The sequence below is a fragment of the Mastigoproctus giganteus genome, chromosome 14, assembly GCF_048544385.1.
Source record: "Mastigoproctus giganteus isolate SK-2022 chromosome 14, ASM4854438v1, whole genome shotgun sequence".
Taxonomy (NCBI): Eukaryota; Metazoa; Arthropoda; class Arachnida; order Uropygi; family Thelyphonidae; genus Mastigoproctus; species Mastigoproctus giganteus.
The window spans coordinates 38,052,561-38,079,537 of NC_143588.1; the positions used below are offsets into that span (position 1 = coordinate 38,052,561).

Consider the following 26,977-nt stretch of genomic DNA (forward strand, 5'->3'; position numbering starts at 1 on the left):
TTTTTTTGCTGATGCTGTTGTAAGCTTGATTTTTTGCATCATATGCCTCAGCTAATGCTAATGTTGGCATGCGTCACGCATATGCACTATACATTGTCATTAACAAGTGTCTGATTCTGCCCAGTAACCCATTTGTTGTTCCTTCCATTTAGCAAAAGTGGAGGTATGATTGTAAATAGTTTAGTATTTTGTAAATATTTGTATAGTTTTGTATTGTATAATGTTATTATTTATATGAGAATATATTATACAACATTGAAACGCACTGATCGAAATCTGATCAGGAAATGACCTAGGTAATTATTTAACTGCACATTTGTAGTTACGTAATTTCTCCACCCTCTTCTCCCATTGGCCTGAATAAGTGAATAAGTGAAAACAAGTGAAAACTTGTTTAATGTAATGTATAGATATATTATTCCTTTTTTTTTTTAAATTTTATTAATTACACACACTATGAAATAAATGTTGCATTTCAGTTTTTATTTAAATCCACAAGGAATAAGTTGAGCACATTTGAATAGTGAATTTGCTTTTGCCTTTCACTTCTATTACTGGAAAATGGGAAGAAAATGGAAATAAAATGTAAATGGAAAAATCAAATTAATTTAAGTTAAATATGCATGAAATGAATGTGAGATTGTTGAGAAGTTCTCTATTTCACTTTTATTTAAATTTTTTTTTTATCAGATCAGGTAGGACATTGAGTAAAAAAGTGCATAATATGATTTTCAGAGGACACCATTATGTGTTGAGCTTGCAGTTTTTTCTTGCAGAAAACAAAATCGGTTAGAAAAACTGATATTTATAAGTTTTAAATTAGCATTAATGAAGGCACATGATACAAGAAAGTAAACTTATATAGCATCAGCCCAAAAAAGTACCCTTCTCATTTTACCCATCCACTCCCTCAAAATGTCTCTATCATTCTGCCTTGAATCTATTTAAGCTATCAGCTTCAAATATGGGGGCGGGGGGTAAACTTCATTCGAGAACATTTCATATTTCTACAAGAGAGAGAGAGAGAGAGGTTCCATTAATTTATTCATTTATACAGTAGTCTCTTATGATACTGCCGAAGTGTTGAAGAGAGAAGTAAACAATAAAAAGTCTTCAGAAGATGTTAGTTCAATAACTACACAACTGATCATATAGATTGGGCATTTAGGCTGTGACATCAGCTTAAATCTCACTTACATTCAGTACTACATTGGGCGTCTCCATAGCCAGGTGGGAAGGAGCAGCAGTGCATAGCACACGCTTCTTGATTAGACCGGGGTTCGAGCCAGTCACCACCAAATATGGAGGATGCGGAAAGGTCAGAGAATGACCACCGCATATCCCGGAGCAATATGGCCTTAGTTGCTAATGCTCCTAAAAACCAAACAACAGCAACAACAGTACTACACTGCTCGATAAAACTGGGTACAGTTCTGTTCTCTGGAGACAGCTTATATAGCATCAGCCAAAAAAAAAGCACCCTTCTCATTTCATCCATCCACCCCCTCCGGATCTCTGTCTAGTTCTGCCTTGAATCTATTTAAGCTACCAACTTCTACGACATATGCAAGTTTGTTCCAGAAATCAACCACCCGCTGGCTAAAGGCAAACTTCTTCACATTAGTTTTACAACTCTCTTTCCTCGATTTAAATCTGTACCCTCTTGGGCGATTATTCTGAGCAAGAGGAAGTATCCCGTCAGCATTGAGTATGCTCAAACCATTCAAGGCTTTATACACCTCAATCAGATCACCTCACAAGTGCCTCGTCTCCAGACACTGTAATTTGCAAAATTAGTGTCTTTCTTCGTAAGAGCAATCCTTCATTCCATTCACTAATCTTGTTGCCCTTCTCTGTACTTGTTCCAACAGCTCCACATCCTTCTTAAAATGAGGCCTCCAGACATGTATAGAGTACTCAAGGTGTGGCTTGACCATTGCCTTATACAAAGGGATAATCACCTCCTTATCCCTGCTAGAAAAATTCCTGTCTATCATTGAGAATACACCATGAGCTACCCTTGCAGACGGTCTGCACTGCTCAGAAAATATCATATCTTTCTGCACATTTACAGCCAGGTCCTTTTCATTCTCTACCAATGTCAGTGTAGTACCACACAGCCAATACATTACTCTGGGGGGTTACTGCGGCCCATATGCAGTTCTTTACATTTGTCAATGTTAAACTTCAGTGGACCCAACACTGAACCCTGAGGGACTCCACTAATAACATTAGTTGACAAAGAGCAATGTCCATTGATTACCACTCTCCATCTTCTCCCACTCAAACATCATAGGAGCAATTTGCCTCCAGTGCTGCACTTTGTGCAACAGTATCAAAAGCCTTTCTAAGATCCAAATATATGATATCAAAATTATTCTTTTCATCCAGTTCTTTTGTGACCACATCATAAAATCCAATAAAATTGGTCAGACAAGTAACACACCTCTTAACAGAGGTGTGTTACTTGTCTCCGAGTAAAAGTTTCCGAGCTAAAACTGAACTCTTGTCTAGATGATCCTGCAATTCTTCTTTAACCACTGCCTCAATTGATTTCCCTGGAACAGAATTTAAACTAACAGGTCTGTAATTACTTGTGTTGCCCTTTGATCCTCCTTTGTGAATTGGGGTCACATTTGCACAGCTCCATTCCATGGATACCTTCACTGAGTCCAAGGCAGCTCTCATAATTATGGCTAAGAGTTTGCTTACTTCCTTTGCTGCTTCCTTTAATATAACTGGATAGATCCCATCCATCCCAGGTGACTTTTTTTATGTTTATCTTCAACAACTTCTCCTCCACTTTATTCTCAGTTATTACAAAACCATCGAGATCACTGCCAGAGTTTAATTCACCTCTGGCACTCCCCTCCCTGAATAACTCCTCATGTGTGAATGTAGATGCAAAATACTCATTTAGTTTGTTAGTTACCTGAGCAGGATCATCAGCAGTTGAACCATTGACATCAGATCGACCAATCTGATTCATCCCCTTTCTTCTTGAATTTTACATAAGTAAAGAACTCTGTGCTGTTTTTCCTTGTTTCCTTTGCCCAACTTTTATTGTAATATTCCTTTGCCTGCCTAACCTCCTTTGTGAATTGGTTACAGACCAGCTTATAACTCTCATAGGCTTTCGTGTCACCTGTTCATTTATATGTATCCCATGCATTTTTCTTCTCTGCCACTTGTCTAGTTAGTTCATCTGACATCCATTTAGGCCTAAACCTTGAACAATATTTCTTAGTTGGTATGGAAGCCTAGTAGCTTCCAAGATAAGTTCTTTGAATGCTTCCCATTTTGAATTTGCTGTTGGTAACATCATCAGTTTGTTCCACCGTATAGAATTTACATTCTGTCTCAGATCTCTGTAGTCACCTTTACAAAAGCAAAAAGCCTTCCCTTTACTCCTGATTGTAGTTACCTATTTGAGTAAATCCCACTTTAGCACAGTGATCACTGCCACCTAGTGGTTCCTTTATCTGCAGATTCTTAATGCATGAAGAATCACTATTGATAATCAGATAAAGAGTGTTATTCCCTCTAGTTGCCTCCCGAAATGCTGCTGCTGTATGCAACAATCTTCCAATAAATCCACAAAAGCCTTTACAATATGTGAGTTACCAATCCACTTATTCCAGTCAATATCTGGGAAATTAAAATCTCCCATTATAATACTCTTTGATTTACTGGCCCACTCTGTTTCTCTGTACAGTTGTTTATTATACTCATCAGAGTCATTAGGCCTATAACATACTTCCTACTCTCAATTTTGATTTCCCAGTGCTTATGTCACACCAAACTCACTGGACACTGCACCGTCTAGCCATGTCGACTGGCTGTACCTCCTTGGATTTTTTTCCCTTAATTAAAAGCATAACCCCTCCTCCCTTTCTGTCATGTCTGTACACATTGTACTCCCCAAATTCTAGGTCTGCATTCCTTATATCTGTGTTATACCACGTCTCTGTTATCCCAACAATATCTGCCTTTGTCGTTTTCACCAACACCTCAAATTCATCAAATTTATTTACCGTATTCCTAGCATTGGTGTACACGCAAGTATACATGCACCTGTTCCTATTTTTAGCTACCCTAACACAGCCCTTGTATTGTTCTGCAATGACTCCCAGCGGTCTCTGGAATCCCCAGCGCCTTGTTTTCCAGGCTGCTGCTCTTTCTAATAGAAGTAGTGCAAGAATCACTTTCACTTTTATTTGAATTTGCTGTTCGTGACATCATCGGTTGGTCCTACCTTATAGAATTAGTCTGTGTATTCCCATAATGGCAGTTTTCCGACCCACCTAACACTACCTCAATAGCATCAACTATCGAGGCAGTGATAGGTGGGTCTGAAAATTGCCATTCTTGCACATTTTCTATTTAAATATTCTTGCACCATTTCTTTTTAAGTGTATTCCATTCCTGTATAAGCAGTCTCTCCTGTTAACAAGCACAGACCAGGCTGAGAAAAAATCTACACCTTTGAGTCTTGCACAATCTCTCCAGGTCTGAATTGATCGATGAGGCTCTCATCACATATTCCCTCCTATTGTGTCTGGGCAGAAATGCAGACACTTTCAAATTGAACCCTGACTCATGGCTTTTTTTCATCATTGACTTGTACTTGGTAAGTAATTCTGCCATTCTCCTAACCTTACTATCTTAAGAGTAATATCATTATAATATCTTCTCTTAATATCATTAGTGCCAACATGTACCACTGTTTTTGCCATTAAAAGATGATATCTGCTCTACAACGTCATCAGCCTTTGCCCCTGGCAGACACACCCTGCTCCTGTTTGCACAATATGTTCTCCATTTCCCTGGCATGAAATTATTATTATTATTATTAGCCATATGGTATAAGGAAGCCTGAGGCTTATGCTGCACCAGCCAAAAAAAAAAATTTCCAAGTTCCCCTGCGAGAGAGAGAGAGTGAGAGTGTGTGTGTGTGTGTGTGTGTGTGTGTGTGTGTGTGTGTGTGTGTGTGTGTGTGTGTGTGTGTGTGTGTGTGTGTGTGTGTGTGTGTGTGTGTGTGTGTGTGTCAGAAGTAGAAGGGAATCACCAAGAAACATGAAATATATGCTACAATATCTACTGGAGCCTGTGAACAGATAATGTTTCCCTCAAATTGTATTCCGTGGAGTACATAATAAAGAGTGGTGTAACGGCATTGTGGATTTAAAAAAGAAAAAAAAAAAAAAAAAAACACTTTTATTAGTAGCTTGCTCTTTTTTACCTTTGGGCACAACCAATTTAAATAAAGTTACTTCTGCAGTAGATTTTTCAATAAACAATTCATTACATCTTCTCATCCCTTTTCACCGTGTTTTTACTTGGCACCAGCATTTGCCAATTTATTATTGGGACTGTTCTAAGATAATATTCGTTGTGGCATTGTTCCCAGATCATATACTGATCCAGGTAGATATTATGATAAATACGCTCTTCTGTATCAAACACAATGCTGATGTTCTGAAAGTCATGTTCTTTACCCTTTGATAAGTCATTAGTCCAATAAAATGCAGATCCAACTAACTTTAAAAAAAGAAAAAGTCTCCATGGGAAATCAATGAGATCAACATGGGAATGTTCTACGTTGTAGAGAATTTTCAAACCTAGTTTTTTGCATAGCATGATAATCTGAAAGGTTTCAGGGATTTTTCAGTTTAAAAAAAGTGTGCATGTGTCAGTGTTTTAAAAAAGAAATTGTGCAAGATTAATTTGCTGTAGTCTATCGTTTTCTGCAACTTTTTCAGTCAGAACACAGTTGATGCATTCATGCTTAATGTTGCATATTTCTTATTTTCATTACAGTTAATGGAGATTTCTCAAATTTTCAGTAAGGAAATTAAAGGAAACCCTTTTCCTTTTAGGTCAGTTGAGCCTCAAGTGTATGCATGGGGTTTTTGAAGAATGTGCTAAAAATTATCTGACTGTAATCACTTTTTTTTTGCATATTTTCTTAAATGTTATCGTTTTATAACAGTACATTTTCGATTTATAATATCTATATCCATTTCCTTTCCTTTTGTCTGCAGGTTCGTAAAGCTCTTAAAAGCCATGAAGCATACGAAAACTTTCTTAGAACAATTATCATTTATAATCAGGAGATTGTTTCCCGTACTGAGCTTGTTCACCTGGTTACTCCTTTTTTAGGGTAAGTTTTTGATTAACTGCATGCAAAATTTTTTTACTCTACTAATATGCCCTGTAGTCATAGAATATCAAGATATAGAATGGTTGAAACCTAAGAAACCAGACATAACTTTCACATTACCTAGGTTTCATATTTACTTTGAATCATGCTATTATTAAAATAATATTTCTGTGAAGTGAATATTCATATAAATGTAACAGTATTTCTAAAAGATAGGGAAGGCGTCGTGTTACCCTTCTCTCTATAAATGGTCCGATTCATTTCCAGAGTGATGGAAATCAGATTAGTAAAGGCATAGTAGCATACTGTTTTGTGGAAGGCACCACCGATGGTTTCCCACACCTGCGCCATGGTACTTTGTGAAGAATTACAGAATCTCTGTAGAAGCAGAAAAAGTGTGGTGTCTGGTTTGTGACAGAGTAGTGCTATGTTCCATTGTTCTGTCTCTGGCTGCTTGGCCGCAGGGCCCTTAAGGGAACCCCCACGTTTCCCACCTCCACCACTGGGAGGTGAGCCAGGCTGCCCATTATACTCTGGCTGGCCTCTGCCAGGGTTGCCTGAGCTTCCTGATGGAGACCAAGTAAAAAAAAAAAAAAATAAATAAATAATAATAAAAAAAATAATAAAATTAACGATAAAATAAAATTAAATAAATAAGGTAATAGATTAAAAAAAAAGAGAGAGAGCTAGAAGAGAGAGGGGCATAAAAGAAGAGAGGATTGAAGGGGGAATAAATTTGAGTGGGTTGACAGAGGAGAATTAATCCACCCTAGTTTAGGCAAAGTATAGGAAAGGGTGTGGGTTTAAAAGTCATAGGCATAGTGCTTGTGGATGCCGCACTGTGGTCAGTGCTAGCAATCCCGCACCTAGATATCGGTGGCAGCAGTATATCCTACCCATTTCGGGTTTGCAATGACTTTTAAATCCTGCACTCTGAGGAGTGCCAGCATCCCGCACCTTGGATAGTGCCTGCAATAAATCCTACCCTATTTGGGTTAGCATAGTCATGTCTGTGTTGTGGTGGGGGGGATGGAGAGTTATCGCATGCCGGTTTGGTTTAGTTCTTGGGCTCTGGGTTCTGCAATCTTAGCTCACCCAAATGCAAATGTTTCCTGCACATAGGTGGTTAATGCCTTATAGGTATCTTCCTCGAGGAGTGAATTCTTGATTGCGAGTGTTTCTCTGTATTGTGGTGAGGAATTTAAGCCTAATGTTGTCGTTACTGAGGCACTCATACATGAGGCGCCTCCAGGACTCCTCTTCGCTGCAGTGTCAATGCATATCATTCTCGATTCCCATGGCCGTCAGTTTTTGTTGGACGGATCCATGCCCGGTGATGATAAAGGTCACATGGAGGCCAGGTGAAAACCAGGATGGAGGTTCTGGGTGAGTTGAACTTATAGATGGAAGGAATCGTTTTGTGATGGCCCCTTTTGTTGTGGTGTCCCAGTCATGTTGCCATATCTCTTGTAGATATTAAGTTATCCGTTTTCCAGGATGTTTGAAAGGTGCCTTCTGTCAGGTACCTATTCAGAAGGCTTAGGAGAGTAACAGGATAGTATTCTGCAAATTTTTTAACCACATCCACTGCCAGCAGATCCAGGTTTCCTTCTTTCATTTTGTTTATTGCCAAGTCCATCTCAATGTTAGTGTAGGGGGATTCCACAGAGGCAGGATGGTGGTTGTGATTTTCATCTACTATTTCTTGTTGTTGAGTCATAGCTGCAGCTTCAGTGGGATAAATGGTGTCTAGAATATTGTTAATGCTATCTTTCCAGATGTAAGTAGAGGAACCAGCCATCTTTAGTGTCGTGTTGAGACAGCAGCTTGTTTGTTACAATCCTGAAAATGATGCCTCAGGGGCCAGCTGAGTACTTTTTTTTTTTTTTTTTGCAGCCTTATAATTTAAAATTCAAGTAATGTTATCAACGTTTACATCTTTTCTTGTGCTGATCTAATAGTTTACTATAAATGCATGCGCAGACTGTCTGCTTTAAAGAATTCTATGAGATGAAATTTGGGCTTTTCATGGATATAATGCAGTCTGTCAATCATTGACTTTATTTTCTTTTACTAGATTTTTAAATGTTTCCTACACAGTAGGAATTAACTTGTAATTTAGTTAGTGGGCAGTCTTTAAGTCTGATTGGTATGTGCTAATTACTTATTTTTCTCATATTGGAGTTCTTAACAAATTTAATTTCCTTATAGAAGGGGGAAAATACCCTCCTATAATGAAAACCAAGAGGTTGTGTTTGGTGAAGTGAGTAGGCAACATTGATGGAATAATACCAATGCAGACAATAAACTTTAATTTACCTTAAGTTTTGAAATTATCTCAGAATTTTCATTGTGTCTAACTTTCCTTAGTACAATATTGAATTACACGAACATAATATTAACTGCCAAGTGGTTCATCCAAAAGTCATGTCAACTTTATATTATTTATCATTCATCTTTTATTTATTTTTGGAAGGAAAGAGTAGTTCAAAGTTATTCATTTTGTGGTGCCATCCAGTATATTAACCACAAAGAATACATTTATAAAAAATTTGGCGAAGGTAAAGAAAGCCTGCATGAGAAGCACACAGAAGTTTGATGGTATTTACTGGTAAAAGTATTATGCCGTAACATCATTTGTATTGTTGCTCGCTCGGTAAACAGACGGTGGGTGTTATCGGTCAGGAGTAGAAATTGAATCCCGTGGGAGATTGAACCCCTCCCGAAGTGGAAGGGGTAACCTGACCTTTTTTCTTTAGAATCACTGGTGGACTAGTGGATAAATTGTTTATTAAGGTGCAGGAAAGGCAAAGGAAAACCCACACGAAAAGCACAGCAATTTTTTTTTGGCTGATGCTGCATAAGCTTGCTTTCTTGCATTATATGCCTCTACTAATGCTAATGGTAATTTTTGAAAAAGTTTACTGGTGAAACTATGTTACAAACATTTTTTACCATGCCAGAACTTCCAATATAACTCTCTACGTAATTCAGTTAGTGATTCTAAAGAAAAAAGGTCAGGTTACTCCCCACTTCGGGAGGGTTTCAAGCTCCCGTGGGATTGAAGTTTTACTCCAGACCGATAACACCTACCGTCTGTTTACCAAGCGAGCAATAATACAAATGCTGTTATGGCAAAATACTTTTACCAGTAAATTTTATCGAATTTTTGAGTGCTTCTCGTGCAGGCTTTCTTTACCTTAGCCAAAAATTTATATAGTTTTTTTAATTGCAGAAATGTATTGACAACGAAAAGCCTTTTCTCTGATTGAAAAATCGTAATGCAAACAAGATAATGTAAATTCTTCATGATTCAGTAAAAGAGGTCAGATGAAAAATTTCTATGACTTTATTTACTACAAAAGATGAGGGTAAATATAAATAAGCAGTGGTTATTGTTGGTATTGGGTTTAAAGATACAAGGGCTACTGTGGCTAGCCCTTGTATCTTTAAACCTAGCCCTAGATACAAGGGCTAGATACAAGGGCTAGCCCTAGATACAAGGGCTATTGTGTCTGTTCGTAGCTCTTGTATCAGCAACATATCGTTATAAATGTAAAATTATATCCTCCTCTACAGCCCAATACATTTTAAATATATTAAAATTTTGTCTATATTTCCTTCTTTATTTCCTATAAAATGAGTGAAATATTCAACGTGCAGAGTGACTGAAAGGTTTGACTGGATGGTTGAATGTAAGGGACAATCATCCAGAAAATAATGGACCATAAGTTGTCTTTGACTGTATCAGCACTGCGGTGGATTTTCTCCCACTAATAGGAAGAGATGAGTATGATGAGCGCGTCCAATTCTGAGTCTTGCCAATACCAGTTCCTCTCGTCTGTTTCATCACAAGCCAGAAAGTCAGCTTTAAATCTTGTTTTTTATAGTAAAGTTTATTATTGGTGTTACTTTTCCAGATCTGTAACTATTTATCGTAGCGCGCTTTGTGTATGACATGCTTCACAGTGTGCCAAATAAATAACGAGATGGATGCTACCAGAAAAAAAGGGAATAACACTAACGGCAAAGTAAGGTTATATATTTTCGAAGTAATCACCTCCGTTGTCAAGGACATCGGATGGGTTGTCAAGGACACTACTGACACTATGCTGCTGCAACAGGATCTGGAAAGGTTGAGCAGATGGGCTGAGAGGTGGCAAATGAAGTTTAACATTGACAAATGTAAAGTACTACACGTGGGAAACAGCAACCCCAGAGCAACGTATCAACTCTGTGGTAGTACACTGACAGTGGTAGAGAATGAAAGGGACTTGGGGGTGGTTGTGCAGGCAGATATGAAGTTCTCTGAGCAGTGCAGACGGGCTGCAAGAGTAGCTCATGGAGTATTGTCAATGATATACAGGAATTTTTCCAGCAGGGATAAGGAGGTGATTATTCCATTGTATAAGGCGATGGTCAGGCCACACCTAGAGTACTGTATACAGGTCTGGAGGCCTCATTTCAAGAAGGATGTAGAGCTGCTGGAACGAGTACAGAGAAGGGCAACAAGATTAGTGAATGGAACAAAGGGGTGCTCTTACGAAGAAAGGCTTAAGTTTTGCAAATTACAGTGTCTGGAGACTAGGCACCAGCGAGGTGATCTGATAGAGGTGTATAAAGCCTTGAATGGTTTAAGCATGCTCAATGCTGATGGGATTCTTCCTCTAGCTCAGAAAAATCACCTGAGAGGGCATAAATTCAAATTGAGGAAAGACAGATGTAGGATAGACGTGCAGAAATTTGCCTTTAGCCAGCGGGTGGTTGGTTGGTGGAACAGACTTCCATCCCTTGTGGTGGAGGTTGATAGCCTAATTAAGTTTAAGGCTCAGCTGGACAGGTATTTTGAACGAACAGAGGGGTGAAGTGGAAGTGGGTTTTTTTTTTTTTTTTTGGCTGATGCTGCATAAGCTTGCTTTCTTGCATCAAATGCCTCTACTAATGCTAATGCTAATGCTCCATCACTTAATGAACAAGTATAATGTGTACACACTGTTTACACCTTTTTTATAAGTTTTTAAAACACTTCTGGAACTCCTCTTCTGGTACCGCTTTCAGCTGGTCGGTCACTGCAGCCTGGATGTCCTGTATCACATTCCTTTCATGGCTGGGGGGGACAAAAGGTAAACTGCTGGAGTCAAATTCTAAGAATATTGTGATTTTAAATGTTTCCCACCAACCAATAATAAAATAAAACACGGAAACTGGAAATTTGAAAACTGTTTACTACTATATATTTAAAATAACTTGACAACTAAAAGGATAAAATACATTAAAATACCGGGTTAAAAGCGATAAAACCGACCGTAGCTTTTGAAGGCTCCTGCCCTCTTCCTCAGCGGTAGCTTCCTTGTACTGCGGTGCACCCCTCGACGTGGGCACCTGTACATGGTGAGGGGACCTCCCAGTGACGCTGCTGGACTTCCAGACTAGCATCACTGGGATCCAACGCCCACAGCCCAGGTTCCAGGCTTACATCAATGGAATCCGGCGTGTTTGCCGTGCGCTGCGACCCGTGGAAATTCGGAAAGGGGGATCCTGGTGGTTGAGGGGCCCAGCTTCAATACACCACTTTGGCCCCTGCTTCGACAAGACGGGTGGTCCTGGAAGGCCCGGCTAGGATCAATCGGCTAGTAGGCTCGCCTGCGAGGGTCAACCGTGTCAATGCCACGCCCCTACCCTCATGGTCCGAGGGACAGGATTCAGGCTGGCGGCGGTGCGGGTATAGTGTCTGGGTAGCCCTGGCGTCCCACTCCCGAGCGCATTTATTGCATGCCGGGTAGTGGGCGTCCCTTTGGGCTCCGTGGTGGCTGGGGAGCCCAGGCACTGAACAATTTAAAAAGCTCCATGAATCCTGATAAACTTACTTCTTCAGGGGCCCCAACCCGGTCCCTATCTGAAACTATAGAAAATGATACTGATAGCATTATTGCTACAAAGGGGCAGCGAACAGAAATATCATCAGGGCCTGTTCCAAAATTTTTAATTATTCATTCCACCACTGAAAAACCGATTGGCAAAATGTCTCCCTTCTTGATACAGAAAGGGTTAGATGGGTTAGCAGGGTCACCCAAATCAGTTAAGAGGCTCCGTTCTGGAGACCTCTTAATTGAAACCAAAACTGACAGGCAGTCTGAGCAGCTACTCCGTGCAACATCAATCGGAGGAGTACCCATAACCGTGACACCACATAGAACACTCAATTCATCGAGAGGTGTCATTTCGGAATGGGACCTTCTCGACATAACCGAGGAGGAAATCTGCTTAGAATTGAAACCACAGGGAGTTATTGCTGTGAAAAGAATTAGTGCGTGTAGGGATGGGAAACTTGTTAAAACCAGGAGCATTATCCTGACTTTTAACTCGCCCAAACCTCCTGATGAGATTAAAGCTGGAAACATCAACTGTCCAGTACGTCCATATGTTCCAAATCCTTTACGGTGTTTTAAATGCCAGAAATATGGACATTCTCAAACGGCCTGCCGTGGAGTCCTTGCATGCGCTCGATGTGGTGCAAAGGACCACGAAACAACAGCATGTTCAGCCGCAAAACCCACCTGCATTAATTGTGAGGGAGAACATCCGGCCTACTCACGAGCATGCCAGAGTTGGAAAGAAGAAAAAGAAATTCATCGGCTGAAGGCAGAGCTAAACATATCGTACCAAGAGGCAAGGAAAGCGGTTAAACCTCTCAACATCAACAAACCTACCTACGCCCAGAAGGTAGCAGGGAGATGTTCCATTGGAACTCAGGCGGACATGTCCATCCCTCCAAAAGAATCATTTACTCCCATCGCACGTTATCTTTTAAGCTCCCAAAAACCTGCACAGAAAGACCACCAATCAGCTGCCACTCCTATATCGGTACCTCCTAATGCTCCACAAGTAACAAAAGAAATTGCGAAAGGAAAGAATAAGAAAGGTGAAGTACCCCCTAGTACCCAAAAAAACATTGATGTCGAGCAGAAGGAGGTACCCAAAGATTCAGTCTTGGAACTCTTTGCGGAGGAAGAAATGGACACGGGACAGCGTCCATTCTTCCCCAAAAACGATAAACCCAAGACTGATAAAATTAAGCCCTCAGCACCTTGGAAGCCGCCTGAAGGAACCACCAAGCCAAAATAATGGCTAAATTCCTACAGTGGAATTGTTGTGGATTCCGCCAAAATGCAGAAGACATCAAGGCACTCCTGCAAAAGCACAAACCATCTTGCTTTTGTATACAGGAGACTTACCTAAGGGTAAATGATGACCCCAGGATGCACAACGTTACTATCATTCGCAAGGATAGAATTGGAGATGGCCCAGCGCATGGAGGAGTCGCAATCCTTGTGGGTAACCATACCCCTTTTCAGCATTTGCGACTTACTACCAGCATAGAGGAAGTAGCAACTCAAATAACAGTGGGGTTTTTACTAACAGTTTGCTCTATATATTTGCCACCTGGTACTGACATCTGCCAGAAAGACCTTGATGATCTCGTAATGCAGTTGTCTCCCCCTTTCTTACTTCTTGGGGACTTTAATGGACATAACACCCTGTGGGGTAGTGCTAGCATTAATAGAAGGGGACGAGTCATAGAGCGTATGCTCATTGACAATGACCTTTGCCTTCTTAATGTGGGAACAAACACCTTTTTCCACATGCCTACCCGTACGTTTTCTGCCATTGATCTTTCTATCGGCTCGCCTTCTCTTCTCTCGTCACTTACCTGGGAGGTAGAAGGGAACCTGTATGGAAGTGATCACTTCCCCGTGATAACCACCTTAATTACTGGGAGACCTTGTCTTCTTGTCAGGTTACCGCGGTGGAAGTTTGATCAAGCTGACTGGAGTGCCTTTCAACACCTGGCAAAATTTGACAACTCTACAGTCAGTCAGGAGCCTATCAATGATGCAGTTACGTACATAACAGAAAATATTGTCCATGCAGCTGCAACTACAATTCCAAAAACATCCACTCAGTTTCCTCCATTTCCAAATTTTTTCTGGATGGAATCCAGAATGCACAGCAGCTAAAAAGGCTCAAAACAAGGCTTGGGGGCTATTTCGAAGATATCCTACCACAGTCAACCTATTAGCCTTTAAACATGCCCGAGCCAAAGCACGCTACATCCGCCGTCAGAGTCAAAGGGAATCGTGGATCCATTTCACATCATCCATTACCCGGACGACCAGTACTAAGGTGGTCTGGGAAAAAATCCGGAAAATGAAGGGAAAATACACAGCACACCCCTCATCGGTCCTTGAATATAATGGATGTACTATTGCAGACTCTACTGCAATAGCCAATGCTCTTGGGGAAACTTTTTCTAACATCTCTGCAACATCATCTTACTCCCCAGAGTTTCTGGTCTTAAAGCACAACATTGAAAAACAGGCCCTTAAATTCACATTGAAGGGTTCCCACCCATACAATGGGCCATTTAATATCAATGAGCTGAAAACAGCACTCGCCTGTACAAAGGCTACAGCTGCTGGACCAGACAACATCCATTATGAAATGATCAAACATCTTTCACCAGAATCCATGGACCGTGTGCTCTTCCTGTACAACAGAATCTTCCTTGAAGAGCATTTTCCGGATACCTGGCGCAAGGCAACTATTCTTGCTTTTGCTAAGCCAGGAAAGGAACCTATATGTCCAAAAAACTATCGTCGCATTGCTCTGACCAGCTGTCTGTGCAAAATATTGGAGAGAATGGTCAATGCCCGTCTCTTATGGTATTTAGAATCGAACGACCTTCTCTCCCACTTTCAGTGCGGCTTCCGAAGAAACAGGTCCACACTGGAGCACTTAATTAGACTGGAAACATCTATCCGAGATGCTTTCCTAAAAAGAGAACATTTGGTGTCCATCTTCTTTGACATGGAAAAAGCGTACGACACAACTTGGAGATTTGGTATTTTAAAAGACCTTTACAAGACATTGGTCTAAGAGGCCACCTTCCAATTTTTATTAAAAATTTTTTATCCTGCCGTTATTTCCAAGTTCGTGTAGGATCCTCCCTTTCGCGACCCTTTTGCCAAGAGGAGGGGGTACCACAAGGATCTGTCTTAAGTGTCACGCTTTTTGCCATTAAAATAAATTCTATTTCTGAACAACTTCCTCCAACTATAAACAGTGCACTCTACGTCGATGACTTCAGCATATTCTCTCAATCATGCAATATGAGGGTTATTGAGAGACAACTACAACAAGCTATTGACCGTCTTAACTCCTGGGCCACGGCCAATGGTTTCAAGTTCTCACCGGAGAAGACCGTCTGCGTACATTTTTGTCGCAAACGTAACCTCCACCCTGAGCCTGAATTACGACTTGGACAAAGCACCATTCCAATTGTATCAGAGGCGAAATTCCTGGGACTCATTTTTGACAAAAAGCTGACATTTGTTTAACACATTCGTCAGCTTCGCACAAAGTTCACGAGAGGGCTTAACATCCTCCGCTCTCTCTCTTCTACCTCTTGGGGTGCAGACCGATGCACTCTCCTTCGTCTATACTGTGCACTTGTACACTCAAAATTATATTATGAAATAGCGCTGTTCGTTGGCTTGACCCCATCCATCATCAAGTCATTCGTATTGCTACCGGTGCATTCAGAACATCACCTGTCCAAAGTCTGTATGTCGAAGCAAATGAACCATCCTTGTGGCTTCGACGAATGCAGTTGTCTCTACAATATACCTTCAAGCTGAAGTCCCTGCCAGACCATCCCACGTGGACATCCGTTTTTGAGCCACGATGGGAAAATCTCTACAACACACGACGGACCGCCAATCGCCCATTCGGCATTCGTGTTCAAGAGCTACTCAATGAATTTAACATCTCGGTAGATAAGGTCGCTCGATCACCAAAGGAGCCCCTTCCACCCTGGCATGCACAAACACCAGCATGTGACTTCTCGCTCAAGATTGCGACGAAGTCGAATACTCCAATTTCTGTCTACCTTCAGCTCTATTCACAACACCGTGCAGAACATGCTGACTTCTTGCCAGTTTACACAGACGGCTCAAAGTCAGAATCGTATGTGGGATCTGCTGCTGTCTTTCCAAATAATACCATATCAGAGCAGATACCCCTTGACTGCATCATTTACACTGCAGAGCTGCATGCCATAGAGTTAGCTCTAGATCACATAAGAAAACACCGTTACCAACGGTGTATTATATATGCCGACTCAATGAGTGCACTACAGGCTTTATCAGCGATGTCACACACTAATCATCCAACCCTGTCCCGAATCCAGCAGATAATATACAGCCTCTATGTAAGTGGATTCGATATCCGCTTCTGCTGGATCCCCAGTCACATCGGGATTAGAGGAAATGATTTGGCTGACACTGCAGCCAAATCGGCAGCCCTGACGGATAATCTTGACCTGTTAGTCCCCTATACAGACTACAGGCAAGTGATCCGTAGTAACCTACAATCTCAGTGGCAAGATTCGTGGCATCGACTGATGACTACAAACAAACTATGTCAAATTAAGCCTCTGATCCATCCTTGGCGGTCCAGCTTACGCAAGGATCGCAAAGAGGAAGTTGTTCTTGCTCGGCTCCGCATAGGACACTGTCATGTTACACACTCCTTTTTGCTGAGGGCTGATGACCCTCCTATGTACGAGCAGTGCGACACCATTTTATCCGTTAAACATATTTTATGTGACTGTACCAATTTTAGAAATGCTCGTTTTACCGCTTTTAACCATCTGACTGAGCCATATATCCGACAATGACCATGTGTCTGCTATTTTTAGTTTCCTAAAAACAGTAAAGCTTTTTACTCATATTTAAAAAAATCTTATTATTTTAAGATTTACTATTGTTACTTGTTTACAGATATTTGTCTTTTACAGTTTATAATTGTTTTATACTCTGACTTAGTGACCTAATTCATTAGGTCACTGAATGTTTTACTAATTTTTTTGACAAAGTTTTGGCGCATTATAGCCTAAGTTGCTGATGCGCCAATAAAACTCAACTAACTAACTGCGGTGCATCTTAAGTACCAGCAGGTTTACGGTCTAAATCACGTGTTTATCCCCGCGTGTTCTATTCTCCTATGTACTGGGACTGGAAGCGGCTCAGGAGCACTTCATACGAAATCGTTCATCCCTTCTGAGGAATCGTAGCCTCAAAGAGAGGATGAATCCTCAAACCTTAGTCTCTATTAATGTTCTCTGTTGAATTAATCCGCAAACTCTCGAGCCACTTGCGGTCCCAGAACCTATGCGCCCGATCAGTGATGATAGCTTCGTCCGGGGAGATCTGGTGTTGCTTCTCCCAAAAATGTTCGGCAACGGTGGACTTTCCGTAATCTGCATTTCTTATTGCCCTTGTGTGCTCCCCCAGACGTTCTTCGAGACAGCGCTTTGTTTCCCCTACATAACATTCCCCACAATCCGGGCATTTAATACTATAAACGACTCTACTAGCATTCTCTTTTTGAATGGGGTGTTTTACGTGTGACACGATTGTGTGCAGCTTCCGGCCTGGAATCTGCACACAACGCTTCTGGTAGTTTCTTAGTACCCTAGTTATATATTCTCAGTTAAGCCCTCAGATAGTAGGGTAGTAGGGTATGTATGCAGTGGCTATTGGAGTGAAGGGCTCGCCTCTTCTCTGATTTTCTCCAATATACTTTTGCATAATCCTCTGGGGGGTAGCCACACTTTGTAAGTTCCGCCGTGACGCATTCATATTCTTCTTTCCTATCCTCAGAGGTACTACAATGCGATTTTGCCCTATCTGTTAATGTTCTGACCACACTGTTCCTATGATGATTGGTCTGGGCAGAATTATAATGTGAGTACTGGCCTTTACACATCGGTTTCCTATAAACTTTAGTTTTTAGTTGTTGGCCTTCTCTACAGACCAATACATTTAGGAATGGCAAAAATCCTTCTTCCTCTACCTCCGTGGTAAATTGTATGAATGGGAAGAAGCCATTTAAAAAATTCAACACTTCATTTTCACTCCCCTTTTGAATAATTGGGAATGAATCATCGACATATCTCTTCCATGGGCACATAGGGAGATCTCGACCATTAAATATTCTAGCCTCGAGCTCCTCCATAGTTAGATTAGCTATAATCGTGCTAATGGGGGGAGCCATGGCTCCCCCCATTAGCACGATTATAGCTAATCTGCTTATACACAATAGTTAACCTGCTTATACACAATATTACCAAAAATCATGGTGGTGCTTGAGAGGCATAGTTCTATACCTTTACAAATATCTTCTAAGTTTAATTGTGTTCTGCTACTCAAGGTGGTATCATTCTGTAAGGCCATGTGGGCACAAAGTACCCCATGGTCGATAGGAATGCACGTAAAAAGCGATGTCACATTGAAAGATATTATAGCATCATTTTCTTCTATGTGCTGACTTCTTATGAAGCACACAAAATCTTTACTATCTTTGACGCTGAATTCGGAAGTTACTATTAATGGAGACAGTATTTTGGCCAGGAAACCAAACAAGGCATATGTGGGACTGCCAATGAATGAAACTATAGGTCTAAGTGGCATACCCACTTTATGTATTTTTGGTAAGCCATAAAATCTCGGTGTCTGGCTCCCTGTAGCATGCAATGTCCAATACTGTTCTTTAGAAATTTTGTTGGACTTTAGTCAACTCTGAATCATTCTATTTACCTGATGTTCGAAATTCATCAATGGGCTTTTCTGAATAACTTTATAAGTTGTTTGATCATTCAATAAATCTAACACTTTACTTAGATATGCTTCTTTATCAAGGACCACAATAGTCTGCCTTTGTCCGCTGGTAAGACCACAATACTTTCATCTCGTTTGAGGCTCCTAAGTGCTAATTTCTGTTTCACACTAAGATTAGCGGGGGCTTTTTTGGCTTGATTCAGAATAGGTGCTGTTTTAACTCGAATTCGGTGCATCAGAGTTTGCAGATTAATTCAACAGAGAACATTAATAGAGACAAAGGCTTGTGGATTCATTTCCTCTTTGAGGCTACGATCCTCAGAAGGGATGAACGATTTTGTATTTTGCGCTACCGAGCCACTTCCGGTCCCAGTACATAGGAGAATAGAACACGTGATTTAAACCGTAAACCTGCTGGTACTTAAGATGCCCCGCAGTACAAGAAAGCTACTGCTGAGGATATATATATATATATATATATATATATATATATATTATGTATTTTTTCCTTTTTAGTTGTCAAGTATATTTTAAATATATAGTAGTAAACACTATTTGGGGGGGGGGGAGTGTTTGATGACTGGAATTAATTTTTTTGCCAAAAACACTCGATGCAACACTTAACTCCTTTTCTTGTTGCTCAAAACTCAACGAATGCAGTACAAAACGGAAACAAACTTCTTTTCTCTTACTACGATCTTCTCTTACTTTTTTTTCTGTACTTACATCTATTTGCAGCCGATATTTAAAAGCTTTTTTTTTTTATATATATATATACAGTCAGGTATGCTACAATGAACAGTTTTTATCAATAAAATCAGGATGATACAACGAACACGGAGGAATACTGTCGGCTAACATAGCACGCACGTATTGCATGATGTGTTGATTAGAGCGTCAGTTATCATCTTTGTTATCGTTTGTAAGATTCAGTTATTAGTTTAGTTCATTTATCTGCTGCCAAAAACACTTGATGCAACACTTAACTCCTTTTCTTGTTGCTCAAAACTCAACGAATGCAGTACAAAACGGAAACAAACTTCTTTTCTCTTACTACGATCTTCTCTTACTTTTTTTTCTGTACTTACATCTGTTTGCAGCCGATATTTAAAAGCTTTTTTTTTTTTTATATACAGTCAGGTATGCTACAATGAACAGTTTTTATCAATAAAATCAGGATGATACAACGAACACGTAGGAATACTGTCGGCTAACATAGCACGCACGTATACATGATGTGTTGATTAGAGCGTCAGTTATCATCTTTGTTATCGTTTGTAAGATTCAGTTATTAGTTTAGTTCATTTATCTGCTTATTTGCCCTTTAGCAGTGAAAATATTTTTTTTAATAACAGTATTCTGCTTCATAATTTTAGCCATGACCTGCAAAATAGAGTGAGAAAGCTAATTAACTTTACATTAAGAAAGAAATAATTTCCAAGCGAGAAAGTGGAAAAAGTGTAAGCGATCTAAGTGCTGAATATGGTATGGCTAAATCAACAATCAGTACAATTTTAAAAAACAAGGAAGAAATAAAAAGTGCACAGGTCGCGAAGGGAATCTCAAGATTAAGCAGTTTACGTTGTAATATCACGGAAAAGATGGAACCTCTTCTATTAGTGTGTATTAATGAAAAACAAATGGCAGGTGATAGTAGTGTCAGTGAGGCAATTATTTGTGAAAGGCCAAACAGTTGTTTGAGGAGCTTGGCACTAAGGCTCCTAGTACAAGTACTGGTTCTGTGAAGGAGTCTTTTGGCACCAAGGAGTGGTTTACTGGATTTAGGAAAAGGACTGGATTACACAGTGTTGTGAGACATGGTGAGCCTGCCAGTGTAGATAGGGATGCTGCTGGGCAACATCATGAGAAATTTAAGAAAATAATTAAGGATGGAGGCTTTCTTTCACAGCACTGTCTTTCTTTCACAACTGCGATGAAACTAGCCTTTTCTGGAAGAGCATGCCACGCAGAACATATATCATGAAGGAGGAGACCACTTTGCTTGGCCATAAGCCAATGAAAGACTGGCTTACATTGCTCTTTTGTGCCAATGCTTTGGGTGACTGCAAGGTCAAACCATTGCTCGTGAACCATTCGGAGAACCCCCAGAGCTTTTAAAAACATCAGGAAAAACCACCTTGGAGTTTTGTTGCATTCCAACCACAAGGCTTGGATGACTAGGAGTCTTTTCTCCGATGTGGTGACTAAGGTGTTTGGTCCACCTGTCCATGACTACCTTAGGGAGAAGGATCTTCTATTGAAGGTTCTTTTGGTCATAGACAGCGCTCCAGCCCAACCTTCTAATTTGATGGAAGAATTACCAGTTGAGTTCAGTTTATCAAGGTTCACTTCTTGCCACCTAATGCGGCACTGCTCCTCCAGCCTATGGACTAGCAGGTGATCGCAAATTAAAAAAAAAACTCTACACTAAGGCACTGTTCAGGAAATGTTTTGAGGCCACTTTTTCCAGTGATGACTCTGAAGGACTTTTGGAAGGGTCACTTCAGTATAGCAGATGTGTTTTCCTAAATGTGGGTGCTTGGAAAGAGGTTTCTGTTAGTTGCTTGAATTCGGCTTGGAGGCCATTGTGGCCTGACGCTGTTGCTCCAAGGGACTTCGCAGGCATTCAACAGTTGGTGTCTGGGCAGTTCCCTGAAGATCAATGAGGAGGATGTGGAAAAATTGGTGGAGGACCACAGGAAGGTGCTATCATTTGAGGAGTAGCAGAGCTTCACAATGAAGAGCTAGAGGCACTGAAGAGGAGGAAAGCTTTCAGGGATGAGAAGGATGAGGAAAAGTATTCCAGCTGAGAATCTCAAGAGGTGTTCTATTGCTGGAATAAACTATCCAAACTTATAAAAGATTATCACCCGGATATTGCCACTGTGGAAATGGGCCTTCATAATTTTAATGACACCTTGATGGCCCACCTTTGCAGAGTCCAAAAATCCAGGATAAAGCAGTCAAGCCTGAATTCATTCTTCAAAAAGGTTTAGAAACACCCTCCAACTGATGAACCTCCCACAGGACAGTCACCTAAGATGAGTAGAAACGATGACTCCTCTCCTTCTACCTCTGTGTGATTTTTTATGATTTTTATTAGGGATAGTTTGTTTATATTTTCACTGGGGAAATATTGTTTATGCTTTTCAAATTTTATGTAGTGTATAAAAGTTAAATAAATTAATTTTATATTATTTTTACGCTTATATTTTTCCTGTTTAAATCATTGTAATGATTAACCCGCTTAACGCTAATAAAATTCATTCCGGAAAAACAGAGTGTTAAGTGAATCCACGCTAAGCCAGTGCCCCATTCCCATAAGGTAACATATGTATTTGTGAGTTGCGGTCGGTGCCATAGGATATCTCCTAATCAATAATAAACGGTAGTGAAAGGTTACACAAATGTCGGTCAAAATATTTAATATTCAAATATTTGTACATATAAAATATTCTGCATAACATACGTATATAATTATGTGGTAACTACTTACGTATCAAAATTAAACTTAAAATTCCAATTAAAATCATGAATTTAATCAAGAAAAATGTGTTGATTTTTGGTTGAACTTTGGCCCTCTTCCAAATAAACTAAAAGGGGTATTAATTTTAAAACCCCCGCAGCTTTACCACCCAACAATAAAAGTCAACCGATCCTTCGCCACTTTGAAACCTGGCATGTTTTTTTCTTCTTTTGATATGAAACTTCTTTTAGGCATTCGTTTCCACAAAAGTCCTGCTTCATCTATGTTAAAAACTTTTTTGAGAAGTATAACACATAATATCCGTCTTCAATAATTTTAACAAGTTATTTTTTGAAAGTTTCGGCTCCTTAATCTGCACTTGCGGATTCTCCCTGGATTTTAAATCTATTCAACCAGCCCTTACTAGTTTTAAACGGTTCCATATTTTTTTTTTTTTTTAGGTGAGTTTTCTTCAGATCATCATATTGACTAATCTCTCTCCCTCTCTCTTTTTTTTTTTTTTATAACATTTAACTTAACTGAATTCTGCATTGGATATTATTTTCAATAAAATCCTAATAGCCGGCCTAGCCCTAGTTGCTTGCAATGGAACAGCTATCTTTCCCGCTGCTAAAATCAATTCTTTATTTTTTTTATAATTGTTCTTACAGTTAAACTTGCAAGTCCTAAATTATGGCACACATCCGCTAGTCTTTGACCGGAATCAATTCGCTTCAAAATGTCTAATTTAATTTTCAAATTCAGTCTTTTTCTTACATTTATAGTCTTCCTACTGCATCCAGATGTTCTTGCTTTTTCATTCTTATCCACCATTATTAACTCTTTGAAAATGTAACTGCGATGGTTGCATTAATTATGATACAATGTTCAAGTAAACTGTCCGTTACGCATGATGTCTAATACTGTACTGAGTGATGACTAGACTTCAGATAAAAGCATATAACACAAATATTACAAGCAATATACTTCATAATTTTTTAAAATGTTGATCTCGGAACTACGTGACAAGTCACTGTACTGCAATTAAATTAGCGTGCAAGAAAATATCACCGAGCATGGGAAACGTTTTAATGCTGTTTTGATATTCATTTTCAAGCTATCGACTCCATCAAATGAAGCGATTTCGCTAAATATGCCAAAAATGCAATCTGTAAAAGAGCGTTATAGGATCTGTGACAGCGTTATGGTCAGATATGGGTTATAATATAAGAACAGCATTATAGTGAATCACAGTAAAGCAAACGGGGACCTGCTGTATTGGATGGTAACTTTGTTTTAGACTGTGGGCTTGGAATGGATTACACCTAAATACATATATTTCAATGTATGCTAGAACGAGTGAGGTTCTAGAACCAATTACGTTCATTCTAGCATACCCCCACTGTATATATATATTGCTAATTATACGCTACCTTAAATAGAAACCACATTTTAGTCATATTGTGATAATTCTTAAAATTTACAAAATACTAAATAAAGCTATTCTTCTTCTTTTCTTTTTTTTTTGTAGGAAGTATCCAGAACTTTTCAAGTGGTTGAAAGATTTTTTAGGGTACAAAGATCCAAATAATACAGTTGAAGCAGTACCTAATAAAGTGCCATTACAAGAAAGAGAAAGGGTTACAGGAGACTTTGCAATGGAAATAGGCAAGTTTAATAAGTAATGATGTTATATTAGTATAATCATTCAATCTAAACATAGCTTTAACATATTTTCTATAATTTTTTAAATATTATTAATCATGGTTCTGCTGGAACATAATTATTCCAAACTTAGTTATAAAAATAAATAAATGAAAATAATAATTATAAAGTTTGTCTTCCTTTCTATTAAAGAACTAAAAAGCAATATTCAGTTCTCTGACATAAAGAATATCTGCCCCAATGATTTATAAAACAAATGAATTAATTTTGTCCCTAATCACCTAGATAGATAAGTAATTACCTCATAACTTCTATTTTTGAGGTCGTTCAGAATTGTTTCTATGAAAATTTAAGAAAGGAAAATAAATATTATTCTTCTGAAGTAATTTACTTCTATAGCTTAATTTCATTGAGCCGAATTTTTTTTTTTTTATATTGAGCAACTCATTAAAATGCATTTTTGGATTCACTCATTATTCTTTGATTTAGTTATGTATTATTGGAATTGTTCTTGAATGTTTGTTCACAGTACTGGCCTTGAGTTTCTACTTAATAAATTGTATCAATTCTATGAAAAAAATCCAAGAAGTCTCAACTATAGTCAAAAATACCAGGGGAGGGTGGGAGGGAGGGAGGGAGGGAGAGAGAGAGAGAGAGAGAGAGAGAGAGAGAGAGAGAGAGAGAGAGAGAGATTCATCTCACTTGGAATGAAAGGAATGTACAGGCAGTTCTCGCTTTACGAGTTTTTTTTCCCTCAAGTATCAACAAAATCGAAAATATGAACATTAATTGCAAAAACTTAATGTTAACTATTCATAAATACCGCATTTCAAACCATGTGTGTAGATACACAATATAGTGTACTCAGCTTTATGATATTAATCCGTTCCAGAGACACCATCGTATCTTTAAACTATCATAATGTGAACCTAATAATACATTGGTTTTTGGTAATTCGTTTCAAGATCTCGGAAGTTGAAATTTTCGCTGTATAACTAGCTTATCGCTAGATAAGCTATTTATCTCTCTAAAATGTCATTTTTAAGTTCACGAGGATGACCTTAAGGCCGTATAAAAGGTCATGAACATGGTTTGTAAATTGTATTAGTTACCAATTCAAATCATTAAAATGCACTGCACTTTCATTGTTATCATATGTTCCATTATAAGAATCAATTTTAAACGCCTTTGTGATATTTTTCTAAAGCACATTTCTGGAAGTTACTACCATTAAACAATAAAAACAATTTGCACTTTCCGGTTTCTTGGGCTTTTCTGTTAATGCAAGCAATTATAAACGAGTAGTAAACTCGATCTTATTCCATTTGCAATAATACCGTTAACTGCAATTGTGTGGGATTTTATGTTATTATGGTGAAATGTGTTTCCCCTTTACTAAAATCTTCGATCATATAAAAAATATCAATAAAATTTCAGAATCTTCTCTTCCTTCCTTTTATTTTTTAAGCTTCGTAAACTTGTTACTCCACACAAATCGTGTTAGTTTCAATTTGTGCCTGCCTTAAAAAAAATGCTTATACATACATGCAATCATGAAATTTATAATATAAAGGTGGTAGATGACTTTCATCAACCGGTGAAATACCACCACTTTGCTTATTGGAGGCTTGAAGTGGTGAAACCCATGTTTAGTCTCCAGAGCTAAGTTTCCGGCATCCCCCTCCCCCCATACTTATCCTTCAACCCATGCACGGTACTAAGTACTATAGGTTTCGATACCTTTCGTGTTTGGGGTTTTCATAAAAAAAAAAAAAAAAATTGAAAGAGAAAAAGATTATCTTGGAAACAAACACCTCTTGAAACATTTCTGAAGAAGATGACTCCTTGTGCAACAAACCAACGAGTGCCGAGCCAATAACGAGCGGTCAACGAGTGTGCATTTAGTCGATGATGATGAAGAATAAACATTCTCTAACATTTGTAAGTCGTAAATAATTTCTCTATTTTTATAATTTGCTTGATTTTACAGGCTACATTTTCATTTCTTTGGATAAATCAATCATTGTTTAAACATAAACTAATTAGCTAACTAATTTCATTGTTGATAACGTAAACCCTATTTTTAACATAATGTCTATGGAAAATAAATTCCTGCTTTACGAGCGCACGCTAGGAACAAATAAACTCGTAAAGTCGAGAAATACCTGTACTGATTAAATGAACTAATCACTGAACATTATTTTGACCATAATAACACCAACCTTTGTCACTGCATTCTACTTTGATCACTAAAATACCTACCTTGGTGGAGCATGCCCTTATTATCTAATTGAAGATATGAGAAAATATTGATGAATTTAAGAATATGAGCAATTAATTTTGAAAATTGTATTATTTATTTATGTAACTTGAAAAAAAATAATTTGTATGAATTCATTAAACTGTAATTTCAGCCTTGAAAATCTGTGAGTAGGGCGTGGAATTCACAAGGCTCAGTTTTGGGGATTTTCTGGCACAAGGGCAGCTAAGGCCAAATTGTGCCTGTTGCCATAATTTTGTAAATGAGATTATTTTTTTCCCACTCTGGTCATGTGTTTGAAAAGTTTGTATAAATGAATCTGATTTAGAAAATTAAATATGTCGGACAGATTTGCTTCATCATTCATCTCTAATGCATTATTCTGGGTTACAAGATGCTTAAAATTGCCAGTCGAGCAACATGATTATGGGGGCAGTTAAGCAGATATGTTTCAGTTAGTAGGGCAGGACAGTGAGGAGGATCCTCCCAGTCAACAAGTGAAGGTGGGTGTGATGGGTATGTCCAGTGCGTGCCCTTGTGAAGACAGTCTCTTGTTTGTTTAGACATGAACTGGATTCTAGTATTGTGGCGTTTTCTTTATTTTGGGTTTGTTGCTGCCATAATAATACCATTTATAAATACATGTCTTTTATATAATGGGTTTGCGGTTTGTATAAGAAATTAAGACAATTAAAAATATGGGGTAGGGTGGATTTTTAGCTTGATCAGCCTTCTCAATTCCA

General features: G+C 38.9%; 1 protein-coding gene across 9 annotated transcripts in view; it reads left to right on the forward strand.

The window, feature by feature from the left end:
• LOC150075069 (paired amphipathic helix protein Sin3a-like) overlaps positions 1 to 26,977 on the forward strand; it is a 718,000-nt gene that overhangs the window by 426,265 nt on the left and 264,758 nt on the right. For all 9 annotated transcript variants that reach the window (XM_090389145.1, XM_090389146.1, XM_090389142.1 and 6 more), the window contains 2 exons: positions 6,045 to 6,163; positions 23,841 to 23,977. In XM_090389145.1, the coding sequence (XP_090245271.1) occupies positions 6,045 to 6,163; positions 23,841 to 23,977 (256 nt within the window). The remainder of the gene's footprint in view (positions 1 to 6,044; positions 6,164 to 23,840; positions 23,978 to 26,977) is intronic.